General features: G+C 52.5%; 1 protein-coding gene across 1 annotated transcript in view; it reads left to right on the top strand.

The window, feature by feature from the left end:
* Window positions 1–23,334, top strand: part of csmd3a (CUB and Sushi multiple domains 3a) — a 306,306-nt gene that overhangs the window by 162,610 nt on the left and 120,362 nt on the right. Inside the window, exons 32-34 of the mRNA XM_056445250.1 lie at window positions 14,060–14,173; window positions 17,525–17,620; window positions 17,895–18,098. Coding sequence (XP_056301225.1) covers window positions 14,060–14,173; window positions 17,525–17,620; window positions 17,895–18,098 — 414 coding nt within the window. The remainder of the gene's footprint in view (window positions 1–14,059; window positions 14,174–17,524; window positions 17,621–17,894; window positions 18,099–23,334) is intronic.

Raw genomic sequence — 23,334 nt, 5'->3', positions numbered from 1 at the left:
AAACATACTTTTGATAGATATTGCATATGAATGCATCCTTTTCCTAAACTGCCTGTAGAAGCCTAATGGAGCGTGTGGGAACCGTTCCCACCTGCCACTGCACATCTCCTCCAGAGCGTGCAGGCGAGTCCTCTGATGATTAACACTGCTGTGGGACATGTGTTTGAATAGTCGTCCAACAAAGCAACAGGTAGTCAAAGCAAATTGAAAATGTTGGGACGACAATGTGTGATGTAACCTCGCACATTATCTGAAGCCTGCACCCCTCATTTGACTCAGAATACATGAATCTTTGCTATAAAATCTTGAGGCAGGATGAATACTGCCACTCCACCAGCATCTCACCGGGAGGAGAGAAAAACAAGCTCTGAAGCTCTGTTGTTCACTGTAGGACAGAGTGGAGCCCACTTAATATACGTATCGTAATGTATGTGAAGTGCAGTATTTTCGTGTTTTGAACCTCCAGATAAACGGTGCGGAGATAGATTCTGTGTTCTCGCCAGCAGCCGAGAGGCAGGAATAACACGTCAGTGAGTGTGTACGGGTAATTGAAACGTGTAACCGCCCAGGGACGATCTGCAGTGTTTGTCCAGCTCTGTCCCTTATGTGACCGACGGCATACCATAAGCCTTTGAGACAGTATGTCTCCCCGGTTGAACGGGCAGGAGAAAGGTCAGTGAGGATATCATGTCTGACATCGGCCCGGCGACCTCGGGCTGTGCACACGGGGAGGGGGAGGGGCGCGTAATGCGGATGTCCTTGGCTGTCACGCCGTGGCTTCAGGGCCGGTCCTTGATGTTAATACGTTGATCCTCAAACGCTTCAGATTATTTTAAATATGTTGCGAGCGCAGGACTCTGTCGCTGTCGGACCCGTTCAGTAGCCGGCGTCCCGTTAGAGCTGCGGGAGCCCAGCTGCCAAAACGCTGCCACAACGCTGCCACAACGCTGCCACAACGCTGCCACCCGGCTGCCCCAACGCTGCCACCCGGCTGCCCCAACGCTGCCACCCGGCTGCCCCAACGCTGCCACCCGGCTGCCACAACGCTACCACCCGGCTGCCACAACGCTACCACCCGGCTGCCCCAATGCTGCCACCCGGCTGCCACAACGCTGCCACCCGGCTGCCACAACGCTACCACCCGGCTGCCCCAACGCTGCCACCCGGCTGCCACAACGCTACCACCCGGCTGCCCCAACGCTGCCACCCGGCTGCCACAACGCTACCACCCGGCTGCCCCAACGCTACCACCCGGCTGCCACAACGCTGCCACCCGGCTGCCCCAACGCTGCCACCCGGCTGCCACAACGCTACCACCCGGCTGCCACAACGCTACCACCCGGCTGCCCCAACGCTGCCACCCGGCTGCCCCAACGCTGCCACCCGGCTGCCCCAACGCTACCACCCGGCTGCCCCAACGCTGCCACCCGGCTGCCCCAACGCTGCCCCAACGCTGCCACCCGGCTGCCCCAACGCTGCCCCAACGCTGCCACCCGGCTGCCACAACGCTGCCACCCGGCTGCCCCAACGCTGCCCCAACGCTGCCACCCGGCTGCCCCAATGCTGCCACCCGGCTGCCACCCGGCTGCCACTCGGCTGCCACGGGAATGAAACATACGTTTGAGTCGTTGATCATCATCATGTATTAAATCATGCAACCATGCAAAACACCAGCAGCTGCAGACGTCCAAGAGGACGCAGTTCTGCACAAACGAGGCTGCAACACGTTGTTTACTTGAAGACAAACACGGTTCACATCTGGCTCGTTGTTGTTGTTGTTGATGCCAACCAGACGAAACCCAATGGTTCTCTTCCTGTGGGCAGACCTCCATCCCTTCCATCACCTCCATCACCTCCATCCCTTCCATCACCTCCATCCCTTCCATCACCTCCATCTCCATCACCTCCATCCCTTCCATCACCTCCATCTCCTCCACCCCTTCCATCATCTCCATCACCTCCATCCCTTCCATCACCTCCATCATCTCCATCACCTCCATTCCTTCCATCACCTCCACCCCTTCCATCATCTCCATCCCTTCCATCACCTCCATCCCTTCCATCACCTCATCCCCTCCATCATCTCCATCACCTCCATCCCCTCCATCCCTTCCATCATCTCCATCCCTTCCATCATCTCCATCCCTTCCATCACCTCCATCCCTTCCATCACCTCATCCCCTCCATCATCTCCATCACCTCCATCCCCTCCATCCCTTCCATCATCTCCATCACCTCCATCACCTCCATCCCTTCCATCACCTCCATCACCTCCATCACCTCCATCCCTTCCATCACCTCCATCCCTTCCATCATCTCCATCCCTTCCATCATCTCCATCCCCTCCATCCCTTCCATCACCTTATCACCTCCATCCCCTCCATTATCTCCATCCCCTCCATCATCTCCATTATTTCCATCCCCTCCATCCCTTCCATCACCTCCATCATCTCCATTATCTCCATCCCCTCCATCATCTCCATCACCTCCATCCCCTCCATCATCTCCATTATCTCCATCCCCTCCATCACCTCCATCACATCCATCCCCTCCATCACATCCATCACCTCCATCATCTCCATCATTACATTACATTACATTACATGTCATTTGGCTGACTCTTTTATCCAAAGCGACTTACAATCCTGTTACATTCATTCACCGTAGAGCAGCTACAGGGAGCAACTCAGGGTTAAGTGTCTTGCTCAAGGACACATCGACTAGGGTGGGGATTGAACCTCCAACCCCCTGATTGAAAGACGGACCTGCTACCCACTCACCCATTATCTCCATCATCTCCATCCCCTCCATCATCTCCATTATCTCCATCCCCTCCATTATCTCCATCCCTTCCATCACCTCCATCACATCCATCACCTCCATCCCCTCCATCATCTCCATCCCCTCCATCATCTCCATTATCTCCATCCCCTCCATCCCTTTCATCACATCCATCACATCCATCACCTCCATCACATCCATCACATCCATCACATCCATCACATCCATCACATCCATCACATCCATCACCTCCATCACATCCATCACCTCCATCATCTCCATTATCTCCATCACATCCATCCCCTCCATCACATCCATCTCCTCCACCCCTTCCATCACCCCCATCACCTACATCCCCTCGATCTCCTCCATCCCTTCCATCACCTCCATCCCCTCCATCACATCCATCCCATCCATCCCATCCATCACCTCCATCACCTCCATCATCTCCATCCCCTCCATCATCTCCATTATCTCCATCACATCCATCCCCTCCATCACATCCATCTCCTCCACCCCTTCCATCACCCCCATCTCCTACATCCCCTCCATCACCTCCGTCATACCACCAGAGTTCTGCTTCTGTGCTATCTATATATTTAAATGGGTTCATACATTCTGTGCATTTCAAATGTTCTCGTCTCGTTTATGAACTCTTTTCCAGTTGATGATCATAAAATGATAATTAACAAAGAGCTGGCAGTCGACACGCAGTCGATAAAACACGCTCTCCATTCGTGTGTGAGCCGTGAGCTCCTGGTGGCGCTGCGTGTCGGACTCGCTCCACCCGGATGTCATTACGGTGCAGCGTGCGTCTGTCTGCTGCTTTATTGTTTAATTATTCTGTCAGAGGTAATGGTGGAAGTCATATTTCAAACAATAACTTCTTCTGTAAAGAGATGAATTATTCATGGGGCCCAACCTTTGCCTCGGGCACTGCTTGTTACCACACACACACACACATAGACACACACACACACACATAGACACAACCACGCACACACACACACAAACATAATTTGCCTCTTTTCAATACGTTCATTGGCTAGCATCTCGTTTTATTTCTCTATTCTTCGTTCCTTACATAAAACAGGGAGACTGGCGGTTGCAATATTCTGAGAAGATGAAACACGTCCTGAACACGAGGAACTTTATCATCTGACACCTGGATAAAACAGAGACACACAGACACACACAGACACAGAGACACACACAGAGACACACACAGAGACACACACAGAGACAGACACACACAGACAGAGACACACACATACACAGAGACACACACATACATACACAGAGACACACACAGAGACAGAGACACACAGACACACACAGAGACACACAGACACACAGACACACACACAGAGACAGAGACACACACACACAGAGACACACAGAGACACACACATACATACACAGAGACACACAGACACACACAGAGACACACACATACACAGAGACACACACATACATACACAGAGACACACACAGAGACAGAGACACAGACACACACAGAGACACACAGACACACAGACACACACACAGAGACAGAGACACACATACACAGAGACACATACATACACAGAGACACACACAGAGACAGACACACACATACACAGAGACACACACAGACACAGAGACACACACAGACACAGAGACACACACAGAGACAGAGACACACAGACACAGACACACACAGACACAGAGACACACACATACATACACAGAGACAGACACACACATACACAGAGACACATACATACACAGAGACACACACAGAGACAGACACACACAGACACAGAGACACACACAGAGACAGAGACACACAGACACACACAGACACAGAGACACACAGAGACACACAGACACACACAGAGACACACACAGACACAGAGACACACACAGAGACAGAGACACACAGACACACACAGACACAGAGACACACAGACACACACAGACACAGAGACACACAGAGACACACAGACACACACAGAGACACACACAGACACAGAGACACACACATACACAGAGACAGACACACACATACACAGAGACACATACATACACAGAGACACACACAGAGACAGACACACACAGACACAGAGACACACACAGAGACAGAGACACACACAGACACAGAGACACACACAGACATACACAGAGACAGAGACACACAGAGACACAGAGACACACACATGTACACAGAGACACACACATGTACACAGAGACACACACATGTACACAGAGACACACACATGTACACAGAGACACACAGAGACAGACACACACAGACACAGAGACACACACAGAGACAGAGACACACACATACAGACACAGAGACAGACACACACAGACACAGAGACACACACAGACAGAGACACACACAGACACAGAGACACACACATACATACACAGAGACAGACACACACATACACAGAGACACACACAGAGACAGACACACACAGACACAGAGACACACACAGAGACAGAGACACACACAGACACACACAGACACAGAGACACACACATACAGACACAGACACACACACAGACAGAGACACACACAGAGACAGAGACACACACACAGACAGAGACACACACAGAGACAGAGACACACACAGACACAGAGACACACACATACAGACACAGAGACACACACATACAGAGACACACACATACAGACACAGAGACACACACATACAGAGACACACACATACACAGAGACACACAGAGACACACAGACACAGAGACACACACAGACACAGAGACACACACAGACACAGAGACACACACACAGAGACACACACAGACACAGAGACACACACACAGAGACAGAGACACACACAGACACAGAGACACACACAGACACAGAGACACACACAGACACACACAGAGACAGAGACACACACAGACACAGAGACACACACAGACACAGAGACACACACAGACACAGAGACACACACAAACACAGAGAGACACACACAGACACAGAGACACACACACAGAGACACACACATACATACACAGAGACACACACAGAGACAGAGACACACACATACACACAGACACAGAGACACACACAGACACAGAGACACACACACAGAGACAGAGACACACACAGACACAGAGACACACACATACACAGAGACACACACAGACACAGAGACACACACAGACACAGAGACACACAGACACAGAGACACACACAGAGACACAGAGACACACAGACACAGAGACACACACAGACACAGAGACACACACAGACACACACAGACACAGAGACACACACAGAGACAGAGACACACACAGACACAGAGACACACACAGACACACACAGACACAGAGACACACACAGACACAGACACACACAGACACAGAGACACACACAGACACACACACACAGACACACACAGACACAGACACACACACAGACACACACACACAGACACACACACAGACACAGACACACACAGACACACACACAGACACACACAGACGGGGGGGTGCTGCAGGCTGATGCATCACGTTGCTGGGGACACAGGGGTTCGGTGTTATCTCTGAATCCTTTATTTCCTCATGGATAATAGAAGTTGAGACCCTATTGCTGCTCGACTATGAGACTAAATCCCTTCACAACGGCGTGCAGAGGGAGCTTCACGCTCATTAACCCCCTGATACCTGAGCGCCTCGTCTGAGATGAACACGCCGCCTGCTCGGCGAGGAGAGGTCATGTGCCAAGAGGTCGAGTTCAGGCGATCCGGACCTGAACACGACGGCCACATGTGACCCTGAACACGACGGCCACATGTGACCCTGAACACGGCGGCCACATGTGACCCTGAACACGACGGCCACATGTGACCCTGAACACGACGGCCACATGTGACCCTGAACACGGCGGCCACATGTGACCCTGAACACGGCGGCCACATGTGACCCTGAACACGACGGCCACATGTGACCCTGAACACGGCGGCCACATGTGACCCTGAACACGGCGGCCACATGTGACCCTGAACACGTCGGCCACATGTGACCCTGAACAGCGGCCACATGTGAGCCTGACCACGGCGGCCACATGTGACCCTGAACACAGCGGCCACATGTGACCCTGAACACGGCGCCACATGTGACCCTGAACACAGCCACATGTGACCCTGAACACGGCCACATGTGACCCTGAACACGACGGCCACATGTGACCCTGAACACGGCGGCCACATGTGACCCTGAACACGACGGCCACATGTGACCCTGAACACGGCGGCCACATGTGACCCTGAACACGGCGGCCACATGTGACCCTGAACACGGCGGCCACATGTGACCCTGAACACGACGGCCACATGTGACCCTGAACACGGCGGCCACATGTGACCCTGAACACGACGGCCACATGTGACCCTGAACACGACGGCCACATGTGACCCTGAACACGGCGGCCACATGTGACCCTGAACACGACGGCCACATGTGACCCTGAACACGACGGCGGGAGATCTGTGTCTTTACGGCGCAACAAAGGTTTGGAGAACATTTCTGTTTCTAAGGAAATTCATTCTTAGTTTTACTGATGAAACTCAAATTTGTTGCCGCAGATATTAATAATAATCATTTATTTTCAAAGATATGTGGCATCGTATTTAACATGCATTCAAATAACTGATACACCTGATGCATGTAGCGTGGGCTAACATGGAGCTAACATGGGGCTAATGTGGGGCTAACATAGGGCTAGCATGGGGGTAACGTGGGGCTAACATTGGGCTAATGTGGGGCTAATGTGGGGCTAGCATGGGGGTAACGTGGTGCTAACATAGGGCTAGCATGGTGCTAACGTGGTGCTAACATAGGGCTAGCATGGGGGTAACGTGGGGCTAACATGACACTCTACTGACACTCTACTGTCTCTCTACTGACACTCTACTGACACTCTACTGTCTCTCTACTGACACTCTACTGTCTCTCTACTGACACTCTACTGTCTACTGTCTCTCTACTGACACTCTACTGTCTCTACTGTCTCTCTACTGACACTCTACTGTCTCTCTACTGACACTCTACTGACACTCTACTGACACTCTACTGTCTCTCTACTGACTCTCTACTGACACTACTGTCTCTCTACTGACACTCTACTGTCTCTCTACTGACACTCTACTGTCTACTGACACTCTACTGACACTACTGTCTCTCTACTGTCACTCTACTGTCACTCTATTGTCACTCTACTGACACTCTACTGTCTCTCTACTGACACTCTACTGACACTCTACTGTCTCTCTACTGACACTCTACTGTCTCTACTGACTCTCTACTGACACACTAATGTCTCTCTACTGACACTCTACTGACACTCTACTGTCACTCTACTGACACTCTACTGTCTCTCTACTGACACTCTACTGTCTCTCTACTGACACTACTGTCTCTCTACTGACACTCTACTGTCTCTCTACTGACACTCTACTGTCTACTGACACTCTACTGACACTACTGTCTCTCTACTGTCACTCTATTGTCACTCTACTGTCACTACTGTCACTCTACTGTCACTACTGACACTCTACTGTCACTACTGTCACTCTACTGTCACTCTACTGTCACTCTATTGTCACTCTACTGTCACTACTGTCACTCTACTGTCACTACTGACACTCTACTGTCACTCTACTGACACTCTACTATCACTACTGTCACTCTACTGACACTCTACTGTCACTCTACTGTCACTCTACTGACACTCTACTGTCACTACTGACACTCTACTGACACTCTACTGTCACTCTACTGACACTCTACTGTCACTCTACTGACACTCTACTGACACTCTACTGTCACTCTACTGACACTCTACTGACACTCTACTGTCACTCTACTGTCACTCACTCTACTGACACTCTACTGTCACTCTACTGTCACTACTGACACTACTGTCTCTCTACTGACACTCTACTGTCTCTACTGACTCTCTACTGACACACTACTGTCTCTCTACTGACACTCTACTGTCTCTCTACTGACACTCTACTGACACTCTACTGTCTCTCTACTGACACTCTACTGTCTCTCTACTGACACTACTGACACACTACTGACACTCTACTGTCTCTCTACTGACACTCTACTGTCTCTACTGACTCTCTACTGACACTACTGTCTCTCTACTGACACTCTACTGTCTCTCTACTGACACTCTACTGTCTACTGACACTCTACTGACACTACTGTCTCTCTACTGACACTCTACTGTCTCTCTACTGACACTACTGACACTCTACTGTCTCTCTACTGACACTCTACTGTCTCTCTACTGACACTACTGTCTCTCTACTCTACTGACTCTACTGACACTACTGTCACTCTACTGTCACTACTGTCACTCTACTGACACTCTACTGTCACTCTACTGACACTCTACTGTCACTACTGTCACTCTACTGTCACTCTACTGACACTCTACTGTCACTCTACTGTCACTCTACTGTCACTCTACTGTCACTCTACTGTCACTCTACTGACACTCTACTGTCACTACTGTCACTCTACTGTCACTCTATTGTCACTCTACGGACACTCTACTGTCACTCTACTGTCACTACTGTCACTCTACTGTCACTACTGACACTCTACTGACACTACTGTCACTCTACTGACACTCTACTATCACTACTGTCACTCTACTGACACTCTACTGTCACTCTACTGACACTCTACTGACACTCTACTGTCACTCTACTGACACTACTGACACTCTACTGTCACTCTACTGACACTCTACTGTCACTCTACTGTCACTACTGACACTCTACTGACACTCTACTGTCACTCTACTGTCACTCTACTGACACTCTACTGACACTCTACTGTCACTCTACTGACACTCTACTGACACTCTACTGTCACTCTACTGACACTACTGTCTCTCTACTGTCACTCTATTGTCACTCTACTGACACTCTACTGTCTCTCTACTGACACTCTACTGACACTCTACTGTCTCTCTACTGACACTCTACTGTCTCTCTACTGACACTCTACTGTCTCACTGTCTACTGACTCACTGTCTCACTGACACTCTACTGTCTCTCTACTCTACTGACACTCTACTGTCTCTACTGACACTCTACTGACACCTACTGTCACTACTGACACTCTACTGTCACTACTGACACTCTACTGTCACTCTACTGTCACTCTACTGTCACTCTACTGTCACTACTGTCACTCTACTGTCACTCTACGGACACTCTACTGTCACTACTGTCACTGTCACTCTACTGACACTCTACTGTCACTCTACTGACACTCTACTGTCACTCTACTGTCACTACTGTCACTCTACTGACACTCTACTGTCACTCTACTGACACTACTGACACTACTGTCACTCTACTGTCACTACTGACACTCTACTGACACTCTACTGTCACTCTACTGACACTCTACTGTCACTCTACTGACACTACTGTCACTATACTGTCACTACTGTCACTACTGACACTCTACTGACACTCTACTGACACTCTACTGTCACTACTGACACTCTACTGACACTACTGTCACTCTACTGTCACTACTGTCACTCTACTGTCACTACTGACACTACTGACACTCTACTGTCACTCTACTGACACTCTACTGTCACTCTACTGTCACTACTGACACTCTACTGTCACTACTGACACTCTACTGACACTCTACTGTCACTCTACTGTCACTATTGACACTCTACTGTCACTACTGTCTCTCTACTGTCACTCTATTGTCACTCTACTGACACTCTACTGTCTCTCTACTGACACTCTACTGACACTCTACTGTCTCTACTGACTCTCTACTGACTCTACTGACACACTACTGTCTCTCTACTGACACTCTACTGTCTCTCTACTGACACTACTGACACTCTACTGTCTCTCTGACACTCTGACACTCTACTGACACTCTTCTGTCTCTCTACTGTCCTCTACTGAACTCTACTGTCCTCTACTGAACTCTACTGTCCTCTACTGAACTCTACTGTCCTCTACTGAACTCTACTGAACTCTACTGAACTCTACTGTCCTCTACTGAACTCTACTGTCCTCTACTGTGCTCTACTGTCCTCTACTGTCCTCTACTGACTCTACTGTCACTCTACGGACACTCTACTGTCACTCTACTGTCACTCTACTGTCACTCTACTGTCACTCTACTGACACTCTACTGTCACTCTACTGTCACTACTGACACTCTACTGTCACTCTACTGTCACTCTACTGACACTCTACTGTCACTCTACTGTCACTACTGACACTACTGTCACTCTACTGACACTCTACTATCACTACTGTCACTCTACTGACACTCTACTGTCACTCTACTGTCACTACTGTCACTACTGTCACTCTACTGACACTCTACTGTCACTACTGACACTCTACTGACACTACTGTCACTCTACTGACACTCTACTGTCACTCTACTGTCACTCTACTGACACTCTACTGTCACTCTACTGTCACTACTGTCACTCTACTGTCACTACTGACACTCTACTGACACTCTACTGTCACTACTGACACTCTACTGACACTCTACTGTCACTACTGTCACTCTACTGACACTCTACTGTCACTCTACTGACACTCTACTGACACTCTACTGTCACTCTACTGACACTACTGACACTCTACTGTCACTCTACTGACACTCTACTGTCACTCTACTGTCACTACTGACACTCTACTGACACTACTGTCACTCTACTGTCACTACTGACACTCTACTGACACTACTGTCACTCTACTGACACTCTACTGTCACTCTACTGTCACTACTGACACTCTACTGTCACTACTGACACTCTACTGACACTACTGTCACTCTACTGTCACTACTGACACTCTACTGACACTCTACTGTCACTACTGACACTCTACTGACACTCTACTGACACTACTGACACTCTACTGTCACTACTGACACTCTACTGTCACTCTACTGACACTCTACTGTCACTCTACTGACACTCTTCTGTCTCTCTACTGACACTCTACTGTCACTCTACTGACACTCTACTGCTGTTCCATCACACGGACGTGATGCCTTTAATCACGATTCATTTAAAACCTCCAGAAGCCGCCAACGGTCGTAGAAACGTCACAGCCTCAGGTTCCTCAAAGTGGATGATCCCGCGGGAGGAGGAGGATCCTGGAACAACTTATTGTTTCATGAAGTTGTGTGCGGCCAGCAGGCGTGTTAGCATAGCAGAGAGGTGGAAGCTTGGGATGATTCAAGCTGCAGAAGAAGCCGTCTGCAGCAGCAGCCTGGCGAGGCCCGAGGACAAAGAGACTCATCAGCAGAACTTAGGGAACAAGTTTACAATGATTTATTGACTTAATATCTGAACGTGATTACAGCAAAGGAGCAGATTGGAGCCACGCATGGCTGGCTGTGGATTAGAGGCAGACGTGTGTGTGTGTGTGTGTGTGTGTGTGTGTGTGTGTGTGTGTGTGTGTGTGTGTGTGTGTGTGTGTGTGTGTGTGTGTGTGTGTGTGTGTGTGTGTGTGTGTGTGTGTGTGTGTGTGTGTGTGTGTGTGTGTGTGTGTGTGTGTGTGTGTGTGTGTGTGTGTGTGTGTGTTATGCTAAGCTAATGCCACAGCAGTGAGCTGTCCCCAAGGGGAGACATCATCCTTATTCAGCTGTGGGCCTTCTCTCCTCCCGATACCGCTACAGGTCCGCCTGCTCTGTGATCACCCTGTGTGTGTGTGTGTTTTGCTTCGTCAGTGTTTGGCTGCTGTGTGTTCGATCTGTCTCACGTCGAGTCAGAAGTGAGCCCCCCCCCCCCCCTCCCTCGTCCATATGGGCCGGTCTCCTTGTGGTCCGGCCCGCTGCCCCTAGTGGCCATGAGGCGGCGATGATGGGAACGCTGCTCCATAATTCATAGGAGCACAAAGATTCGCTGACAGTTCAACCTCGAGCCATGACCTCGAGCCATGACCTCCGCTCCTGGTGTTTCTTCATTCCAGTGTTGTGATCTCGTCCGCCGGGTCTTGTGTGGCGGGTGCTTTGCCTCGAGGCTTTTAGACGCAGCTGATTATAGGAACATGCAGCTACGCCGGCTTCACTCGGCTGGGACTTTATTATCAAGACTAAATTAATAGAAGAGACTTTGTATTTGTTCAGTCTATTTACGAACTGATAACACAGGTTTGATGAAGCTCCGCGTGAGACGAGCTCTTGTCCTGTAGGAAGAGTTCCTCAGACTAACCCTCTCGTCAGAAGGTGGGCGTGTTCACACAAACGTTATCTCTGTGCTCGCGCTGTGATGGCGCTCATACCAACTGTGATGCTTTGAAATGAACTCCTCTCTCACCGCCTCACACACTGGAGCGGTGGGACTCAGTGAGACTTCATGGTCCTTTTAGAGGTTGAACATCAGTTTAACCTCGTCCTCACAAATCAGTCCCTGATGGTTCTGATACCTGTGATACCGCTCAGTGCCACGCGGCCCGCGAGTCGTGCAGGCGGCCCGCGAGTCGTGCAGGCGGCCCGCGAGTCGTGCAGGCGGCCCGCGAGTCGTGCAGGCGGCCCGTGTAAACACACGAGGGACATTGACATAAAAAACATTACGACTTATCTGTGGACATGAAGCCCACCCTATCTCTCTCTCAGCAGTACATGAAAGTCATATTATGAAATGTTCGTCCTTCTGATGTGTTGTGTGCGACTCGTCTGTCAGTGTTTCCCTGTGAGGTTCTGGTTTAGTCTAAGCAGGGCGTCCGCGGCTCGTTCCTCTCATCTCTGGTCGCTCTGTCGGCGTGTCGGAGCGTCCTTGAGCGACACGCCGGCGCTCCGGTTGCTCTCCCGGCGCTTTACATCCGCTCCTAATGCTGAGACTGGATTAGACGCAGAGGTCACATTTCATAACGCCTTTCTTATCTGACATTCTTCTGGTAAATGTGCCTCAAAAACGTCTAAACTCCGGCTCCGTGATATTTTAAAAGGTCTCACACGCATCATTTGTAATCAAGTGGATATCAGAGCGTCGGCCATAAAGTCTGCCGATCGGATTTCCTTTAAAGTTTAAGTGTTTTCACGACCGTCTTGGGAGGGGCGCATGCAAATTGGATGGGATGCCCCCCCCGGAATGTTCCAGTCCAAACAACATTAACCTCTGTGTGCCCGACTCCTCAAAGATTCAAAGGATCATTACTTTATTTTCATTCTATGTATATGACTTCCCTCCGGCTCCAGCTAGCGGGGCTGACGTTGCTCCTCCTCTCTGCAGTGCTGTTCGGGCAGTTTGTGGTGTTCCAGACTTTGACCAACGACGTGGTCGAGATCCACGACGGCTCCTCTCCAGAGTCGGCTCTTCTCTCCTCCATCTATGGATCGCACTCAGGTAGAAACGCCTCGTCTGAATGTTGACGCTCCAGTTTACAGGTACGAGTCGTTCTCCAAGTCAAAAGCTCTTTCAGCTCAATTAAAATCAGAAAATAATTACAAACCTCAAATCCTGCAGCTTTAGTTCTGCTACAGATAAACATTGCTTCCCGCTTCCCTTCATTGTGTTATGATCATATAATGAAACACAATGATGATACATAATATATTCTCATTACAATTACATAAACTCCTGAGATCCGTAATTAGAATAACAAAAGCAAAGCGTCTGTTTTAATGAATCGGACGTGAAGACACTTAAACCACATGCTACACGGAGCTGAGTTCATGTGTTACTTCTTCACGCAGCATTAGTTCACCTGTCCTCACGTGTCTCCATGTGTCCTCATGTGTCTCCATGTGTCCTCACGTGTCTCCATGTGTCCTCACCTGTCCTCACGTGTCTCCATGTGTCCCCATGTGTCCTCACGTGTCCTCAAGTGTCCCCATGTGTCCTCAAGTGTCTCCATGTGTCCTCACCTGTCCTCACATGTCTCCATGTGTCCTCACGTGTCTCCATGTGTCCTCACGTGTCTCCATGTGTCCTCACGTGTCTCCATGTGTCCTCACCTGTCCTCACGTGTCTCCATGTGTCCTCACCTGTCCTCACGTGTCTCCATGTGTCCTCACCTGTCCCCACGTGTCTCCATGTGTCCTCACCTGTCCCCACGTGTCTCCATGTGTCCTCACGTGTCTCCATGTGTCTCCACGTGTCCTCACCTGTCCTCACATGTCTCCATGTGTCCTCACGTGTCTCCATGTGTCCTCACGTGTCTCCATGTGTCCTCACCTGTCCTCACGTGTCTCCATGTGTCCTCACGTGTCTCCATGTGTCCTCACCTGTCCTCACGTGTCTCCATGTGTCCTCACGTGTCCTCAAGTGTCTCCATGTGTCCTCACCTGTCCTCACATGTCTCCATGTGTCCTCACGTGTCTCCATGTGTCCTCATGTGTCCTCACGTGTCTCCATGTGTCCTCACGTGTCTCCATGTGTCCTCACGTGTCTCCATGTGTCCTCACGTGTCTCCATGTGTCCTCACCTGTCCTCACGTGTCTCCATGTGTCCTCACGTGTCTCCATGTGTCCTCACCTGTCCCCACGTGTCTCCATGTGTCCTCACCTGTCCCCACGTGTCTCCATGTGTCCTCACGTGTCCTCACGTGTCTCCATGTGTCCTCACCTGTCCTCACGTGTCTCCATGTGTCCTCACGTGTCCTCAAGTGTCTCCATGTGTCCTCACCTGTCCTCACGTGTCTCCATGTGTCCTCACGTGTCTCCATGTGTCCTCACCTGTCTCCATGTGTCCTCACGTGTCTCCATGTGTCCTCACGTGTCTCCATGTGTCCTCACGTGTCCTCAAGTGTCTCCACCTGTCCTCACGTGTCTCCATGTGTCCTCACGTGTCCTCAAGTGTCTCCATGTGTCCTCACCTGTCCTCACATGTCTCCATGTGTCCTCACGTGTCTCCATGTGTCCTCACGTGTCTCCATGTGTCCTCACCTGTCTCCACGTGTCTCCATGTGTCCTCACGTGTCTCCTCTGTCCTCACGTGTCTCCTCCTGTGTCCTCTGTCCTCACGTGTCTCCTCTGTCCTCACGTGTCTCCTGTGTCCTCATGTCTCCATGTGTCTCCATGTGTCTCCATGTCTCTTCATGTGTCCTCACGTGTCTCCATGTGTCCTCAAGTGTCTCCATGTGTCCTCACGTGTCTCCATGTGTCCTCACGTGTCTCCATGTGTCCTCACGTGTCTCCATGTGTCCTCACGTGTCTCCATGTGTCCTCACCTGTCCTCACGTGTCTCCATGTGTCCTCAAGTGTCTCCATGTGTCCTCACGTGTCTCCATGTGTCCTCACGTGTCTCCATGTGTCCTCACGTGTCTCCATGTGTCCTCACCTGTCCTCACGTGTCTCCATGTGTCCTCAAGTGTCTCCATGTGTCCTCACGTGTCTCCATGTGTCCTCACGTGTCCTCACGTGTCTCCATGTGTCCTCACCTGTCCTCACGTGTCTCCATGTGTCCTCACGTGTCTCCATGTGTCCTCACGTGTCTCCATGTGTCCTCACCTGTCCCCACGTGTCTCCATGTGTCCTCACGTGTCTCCATGTGTCCTCACCTGTCCTCACGTGTCTCCATGTGTCCTCACGTGTCTCCATGTGTCCTCACCTGTCCTCACGTGTCTCCATGTGTCCTCACCTGTCCTCACGTGTCTCCATGTGTCCTCACGTGTCTCCATGTGTCCTCACCTGTCCTCACGTGTCCTCACGTGTCCTCACCTGTCTCCATGTGTCCTCACGTGTCTCCATGTGTCCTCACCTGTCCTCACGTGTCTCCATGTGTCCTCACGTGTCTCCATGTGTCCTCACGTGTCCTCAAGTGTCTCCATGTGTCCTCACCTGTCCTCATGTGTCCTCACCTGTCCTCACGTGTCTCCATGTGTCCTCACCTGTCCTCACGTGTCTCCATGTGTCCTCACGTGTCTCCATGTGTCCTCACCTGTCCTCACGTGTCTCCATGTGTCCTCATGTGTCCTCACCTGTCCCCACGTGTCTCCATGTGTCCTCACGTGTCCTCACCTGTCTCCATGTGTCCTCACGTGTCTCCATGTGTCCTCACCTGTCCCCACGTGTCTCCATGTGTCTCCATGTGTCCTCACCTGTCCTCACGTGTCTCCATGTGTCCTCACCTGTCCTCACATGCTCCTCATGTGTCCTCACCTGTCCTCATGTGTCCTCACCTGTCCTCACCTGTCCTCATGTGTCCTCACCTATCCTCGTGTCCTCATGTGTCCTCATGTGTCCTCACCTGTCCTCTCGTGTCCTCACCTGTCCTCTCGTGTCCTCACCTGTCCTCACTTGTCTCTGTGTGTCCTCATGTGTCCTCACCTGTCCTCATGTGTCCTCACCTGTCCTCACTTGTCTCTGTGTGTCCTCATGTGTCCTCACCTGTCCTCATGTGTCCTCACCTGTCCTCGTGTGTCCTAATGTGTCCTCATGTGTCCTCATGTGTCCTCACTTGTCTCTGTGTGTCCTCATGTGTCCTCACCTGTCCTCGTGTCCTCACCTGTCCTCATGTGTCCTAATGTGTCCTCACCTGTCCTCATGTGTCCTCACCTGTCCTCATGTGTCCTCACCTGTCCTCATGTGTCCTCACCTATCCTCGTGTCCTCATGTGTCCTCACCTGTCCTCATGTGTCCTCACCTGTCCTCACTTGTCTCTGTGTGTCCTCATGTGTCCTCACCTGTCCTCACGTGTCCCTGTGTGTTGTGACCAGTAACAGACTAACGCCGTGTCCTCTGTCTCACGCCTCAGGGGAGACGCTCCCGCTGAGCTCGGGGAACAAGATAACGCTCACGTTCACCACCAATGGAACAGAAACCGCCAAAGGGTTCCACTTTGTGTACCAAGGTGAGTGCTGGTGCTCTCCAGGGGCTCAGGTGGAGCTCATTTGGTGCAGTCAGTGTGTTTGCTGCTTTAAAAACAAGCAAGCAAGCAAGCAGCCCTCCTCACATCAGTGGCGGTGGACGGGCCCGGCTGAGCCGGATGGTGTGGAAACTAATGAGGCGCAGGAGATCCACCCGACTGCTCCTGTTCCTCCTGGTGCCCCCCCCCCTCCCCCCTCACCCGCCCGCCGCTCTATATCTCTCCTCCTCTCACGCTCCTTCCTCCCCTTCCTCCCTAGCCGTCCCCCGGACCAGCGCCTCTCAGTGCAGCTCGGTGCCCGAGCCTCGCTCCGGGAAGCGTCTGGGGAACGACTTCGGCGCCGGCATGGTGGTTCTGTTCGAGTGCAGCCCGGGCTACACGCTGCACGGCGCCACCGCCATCAGGTGTGAGGCCGTGCCCGGCGCCCTGGCCCAGTGGAACGGCACGGTGCCCACATGTGTTGGTAAGCGCCGTCATCCTCCAACACACACACACACACACACACACACACACACAGATGGAGCCGGTGCACAAACGCGGTTGGGTCTTTTTTATTGTTGTTTCCTCCCTCCTCGTTCCTTCTCCTAATGTCTGCCACTCAAAGCATCCAGCTGCTCTGGTCTCCATGCCTCAGACAAGAGGAGCTCACCAACAAGACCACAACGGGTCACATGAGCGCTCGTCTGCTCGATTCGACCAATGGGAACACAGAGTTATGTGAATACGTCCAGGAGCCTACGCCTCTCTACCTACAGTTCACTCTCAGAGTCCTGCAGAGTGTCTGATGCCATATGTGCTGGAGGTGGGATGGAAGGATTTCAACCCCTTACAATCAATATCTGTTGGTGTGAGCAACATTCTCAGTAAGTGATGTCACCCTACCGGATGTTGCGTAACAGTCGAAACGACAGCAACCACCAATCTGGTTCATTTTCAACAAAGACAAAAAACAAGAATTGGGTAGTGACCCAGCAGCTGTCGAGTGTGTGGTCTCTGCGTGTGGACCGTCTCCTGGAGGAAGCAGAGCCTCCACGGGTCTTTGGCTCAGAACCCACAGAACTCTGACGCATGCAGTGCATGTGAACCTGCTTAAATATGCAGACATGCACAGACACCACATTCACACACATGGACAGGTCGACAGCCTCTTCCTCACACGCTGCTACCCAAACATGTGTCCATGCACTCGGCCTCACGGAGGCTCACCTCCACCGTGGGAAGCCGAGGAACTGATGAGGAAGAGGGGAGACATTGAAGGTGGGCCTCGTGCCAGCCAGCAAATAGTCCGAGCCGGTGAGTGCGGAACATTTCAAGGTTCATCCGAGTTTACTGCCAAATGCTCAGGGATGAGCAGAGAGACGAGGAGAGAGACGAGGAGAGAGACGAGCAGAGAGACGAACAGAGAGACGAACAGAGAGACGAGGAGAGAGACGAGGAGAGAGACGAACAGAGAGACGAGGAGAGAGACGAACAGAGAGACGAGGAGAGAGACGAGGAGAGAGACGAGGAGAGAGACGAACAGAGAGACGAGGAGAGAGACGAACAGAGAGACGAACAGAGAGACGAGGAGAGAGACGAACAGAGAGACGAGGAGGCGAGGAGAGGCGAGAGAGGCGAACAGAGGCGAACAGAGGGCGAGGAGAGGCGAACAGAGGCGAACAGAGGGCGAACAGAGGCGAGGAGAGGCAGACAGAGGCAGACAGAGGCGAACAGAGGCGAGGAGAGAGCGAACAGAGGCGAACAGAGGCGAGGAGAGGGCGAGGAGAGCAGACAGAGGCAGACAGAGGCGAGGAGAGGCGAACAGAGGCGAGGAGAGAGCAGACAGAGGCAGAAGAGGCGAGAGAGGCGAGGAGAGGCAGAACAGAGGCGAGGAGAGGCGAGGAGAGAGGCGAGCAGAGGCGAACAGAGGCGAGGAGAGAACAGAGAGCGAGAGAGAGGCGAGGAGAGAGCAGAACAGAGGCGAGGAGAGGCGAGCAGAGACGAGGAGAGAGAGACAGAGAGAGAGACAGAGAGAGGCGAGGAGAGGCGAGGAGAGGGCGAACAGAGGCGAGGAGAGAGAGGCAGAGAGCGAGGAGAGGCGAACAGAGGCAGGAGAGAGGCGAACAGAGGCGAGGAGAGAGGGAACAGAGGCGACAGAGAGGCGAGGAGAGGCGAACAGAGGCAGACAGAGGCGAGAGAGAGGCGAGGAGAGACGAACAGAGGCGAGGAGGCAGACAGAGAGGAGAGGCGAGAGAGAGACGAGGAGAGAGACAGACAGAGGGAGGAGAGAGGCGAGGAGAGCGAGGAGAGAGGCGAGGAGAGAGGCGAACAGAGAGGCGAGGAGAGAGACGAGGAGGACAGAGGCGAGGGAGAGACAGGAGAGGGAGAGAGGCAGACAGAGGCGAACAGAGGCGAGGAGAGAGACGAACAGAGGCGAACAGAGGCGAGGAGAGAGAACAGAGAGGAGGAGGCAGACAGAGGCGAGAGGGAGAGGCGAGGAGAGAGGCGAGGAGAGGCGAGGAGAGGCAGAGAGGCGAGGAGAGAGCAGAACAGAGGCGAGAGAGAGACGAGGAGAGGCAGACAGAGAGCGAGGAGAGAGACGAGGGAGAGAGGGGACAGAGAGACGAACAGAGGCGAGGAGAGAGACAGAGAGACGAACAGAGGCGAGCAGAGGCAGAGAGGCAGACAGAGCAGAGAGAGACGAGGAGAGACGAACAGAGAGACGAGGAGAGAGACGAGGAGAGAGACGAACAGAGAGACGAGGAGAGACGAGGAGAGAGACGAACAGAGAGACGAGGAGAGAGCAGACAGAGAGCAGAGGAGAGGCAGACAGAGGAGAGGCGAGAGAGGCGAGGAGAGAGACAGACAGAGGCGAGAGAGAGCAGAGAGGCAGAGAGACGAGAGAGAGACGAGAGAGGAACAGAGAGCGAACAGAGGCGAGGAGAGGAGGCAGAGAGGCGAGAGGAACAGAGAGGAGAGCGAGACAGAGAGAGGCGAGGAGAGAGACGAACAGAGGCGAGGAGAGGCAACAGAGAGACGAACAGAGGAGAGCAGAGAGACAGAGGAGAGGCAGAGGCGAGGAGAGAGAGCGAGGAGAGAGACGAACAGAGAGGCGAGGAGAGGCGAGGAGAGAGACGAGGAGAGAGAACAGAGAGAGGCGACAGAGAGGCAGAGAGACGAGGAGAGACGAGGAGAGAGACGAACAGAGAGACGAGGAGAGAGACGAGGAGAGACGAACAGAGGCGAGGAGAGGCAGACAGAGGCGAGGAGGGCGAGGAGAGGCGAGAGAGAGGCGAACAGAGAGACGAGGAGAGGCGAACAGAGAGGAGGAGAGAGACGAACAGAGAGAGAGGCAGGAGAGAGACGGAGAGAGACGAACAGAGGCGAGGGAGAGGAGGAGGAGAGAACAGAGAGAGGGAGAGGCAGACAGAGGCAGAGAGGCGAACAGAGGCGAGAGAGGCGAGAGAGACGCAGAGAGAGAACAGAGAGAGAGGCGAGGAGGCGAACAGAGGCGAACAGAGGCGAGGAGAGGCGAGGAGAGAGCGAACAGAGACGAGGAGAGAGGCGAACAGAGAGACAGAGAGAGAGCAGAGGCAGGAGGCAGAGGCGGGAGAGGCGAGGAGAGAGACGAGGAGAGAGGCGAACAGAGGCGAGGAGAGGGCGAACAGAGACAGAGAGGAGAGGAGAGAGACAGAGAGAGACGAGGAGAGAGACGAGGAGAGAGACGGGGGAGGAGAGGCAGAGACGAGGAGAGAGGCGAGGAGAGGGCGAACAGAGAGACGAGGAGAGGCGAGGAGAGGCAGAGAGAGGCAGAGAGGCGAACAGAGGCGAGAGGCAGAGAGACGAGGCAGAGAGACAGAGAACAGAGAGGAGGAGACAGAGGCGAGGAGAGACAGAGAGAGGCGAGGAGAGAGACAGACAGAGAGAGGCGAGGAGAGACGAACAGAGAGACGAGGAGAGAGACGAGGAGAGACGAACAGAGAGACGAGGAGAGAGACGAGGAGAGAGACGAGGAGAGAGACGAACAGAGAGACGAGGAGAGGCGAGGGAGAGAGCAGAGACGAACAGAGAGACGAGGAGAGGAGACAGAGGCGAACAGAGGCAGGAGAGACAGAGGCGAGGAGAGACCAGAGAGACGAGGGAGGAGACAGAGAGCAGAGAGACGAACAGAGGCGAGGAGAGGCGAGGAGAGGCGAGGAGGCAGGAGAGAGAGGAGAGAGGCAGACAGAGGGAGAGGCAGGAGACAACGAGGAGAGAGGAGAGGCGAGGAGAGGGCAGACAGAGGCAGACAGAGAGAGGCGAGGAGAGAGACAGACAGAGGCGAGGAGAGAGGCAGACAGAGGCGAGGAGGCGAGAGAGGCAGAGAGACAGAGGCAGGAGGCAGAGAGGGCGAGAGAGGCAGAGAGGCGAGGAGAGGCGAACAGAGGCGAGGAGAGACAGACAGAGGCGAGGAGAGGCGAACAGAGAGACGAGGAGGCAGAGAGAGAGGAGAGACAGAGAGGACAGAGGCAGACAGGAGAGACGACAGAGGCGAGGAGAGAGAGAGGAGAGAGACGAGGGAGAGACAGAGGCGGAGGCGAGGAGAGGCAGACAGAGGCAGAGAGGCGACAGAGGCGAGGAGAGAGACGAGAGAGGCAGACAGAGAGACGAGGCAGAGAGACGAGGAGAGGCGAGGACAGAGGGCAGGAGGAGACGAGAGAGGCGAACAGAGACGAGGAGAGAACAGAGACGAGGAGAGGAGAGACGAGGAGAGGCGAACAGAGGGCGAGGAGAGGCGAGGGAGAGAGAGGCGAGGAGAGGCAGAGAGGCGAAGAGAGAGGCGACAGAGGCGAGAGGCGAGGAGAGGCGAACAGAGAGCGAGGAGAGACGAACAGAGGCAGACACAGAGGCGAGGAGAGGGAGAGGGCAGACGAGGAGAGAGACGAACAGAGAGACGAACAGAGATTCGTCCTGGCTCCGCCCACATGTTGGCTCCGCCCACATGTTGACTTACTGTTGATCCAACGTGCCAACAAGTAAACAGACGAGCCTGAGCTGCGTTAAACCACAGATGCTGCTTTAAAGTAGCCTCCCAAGGCCAATTAAAGGCTGTGTGGGTGTGGGTGGGTCTGTGTCTGTGTCTGTGTGTGTGTGTGTGTGTGTGTGTGTGTGTGTGTGTGTGTGTGTGTGTGTGTGTGTGTGTGTGTGTGTGTGTGTGTGTGTGTGTGTGTGTGTGTGTGTGTGTGTGTGTGTGTGTGTGTGTGTGTGTGTGTGTGTGTGTGTGTGTGTGTCTGTGTGTGAGTGTGTGTGTGTGTGTGTGTGGGTGGGTCTGTGAGTGTGTGTGTGTGTGTGTGGCCAGACAGCGCCAGCATGAGCTGCTCTAAGATCAACATATTTTTGGTGAATTTATTTAGCTTCTCTCAGCAGCATAACTGTTTTCAGCTGCGCTCACATAAAAAGGGTTTCAAGGGTTTTCTACCCCTCCGCTAGTCTTCTAAGGCGATAACACAATGTACCATTAGAACACTGGAGATGGGCCTCCACACACCTCTGTAGAGACTTCATTCACACCAGAGAATAGTCATCGACACATTAACTATGGAGAGAGTGTTTATGATTCATTTAATGTTATCTAAAAAAACTGTGCTTTGGAAAATAAGGACATTTCTAGTGACCCTAAACTTTTGAACGGTCGTGAATATGTTTATATATATATTTATATAGCACATGGTAACTGAGGA

The sequence above is a fragment of the Pseudoliparis swirei genome, chromosome 22 (genome assembly GCF_029220125.1).
Source record: "Pseudoliparis swirei isolate HS2019 ecotype Mariana Trench chromosome 22, NWPU_hadal_v1, whole genome shotgun sequence".
Lineage (NCBI taxonomy): Eukaryota > Metazoa > Chordata > Actinopteri > Perciformes > Liparidae > Pseudoliparis > Pseudoliparis swirei.
This window is presented reverse-complemented; position numbering and strand designations above follow the sequence as displayed.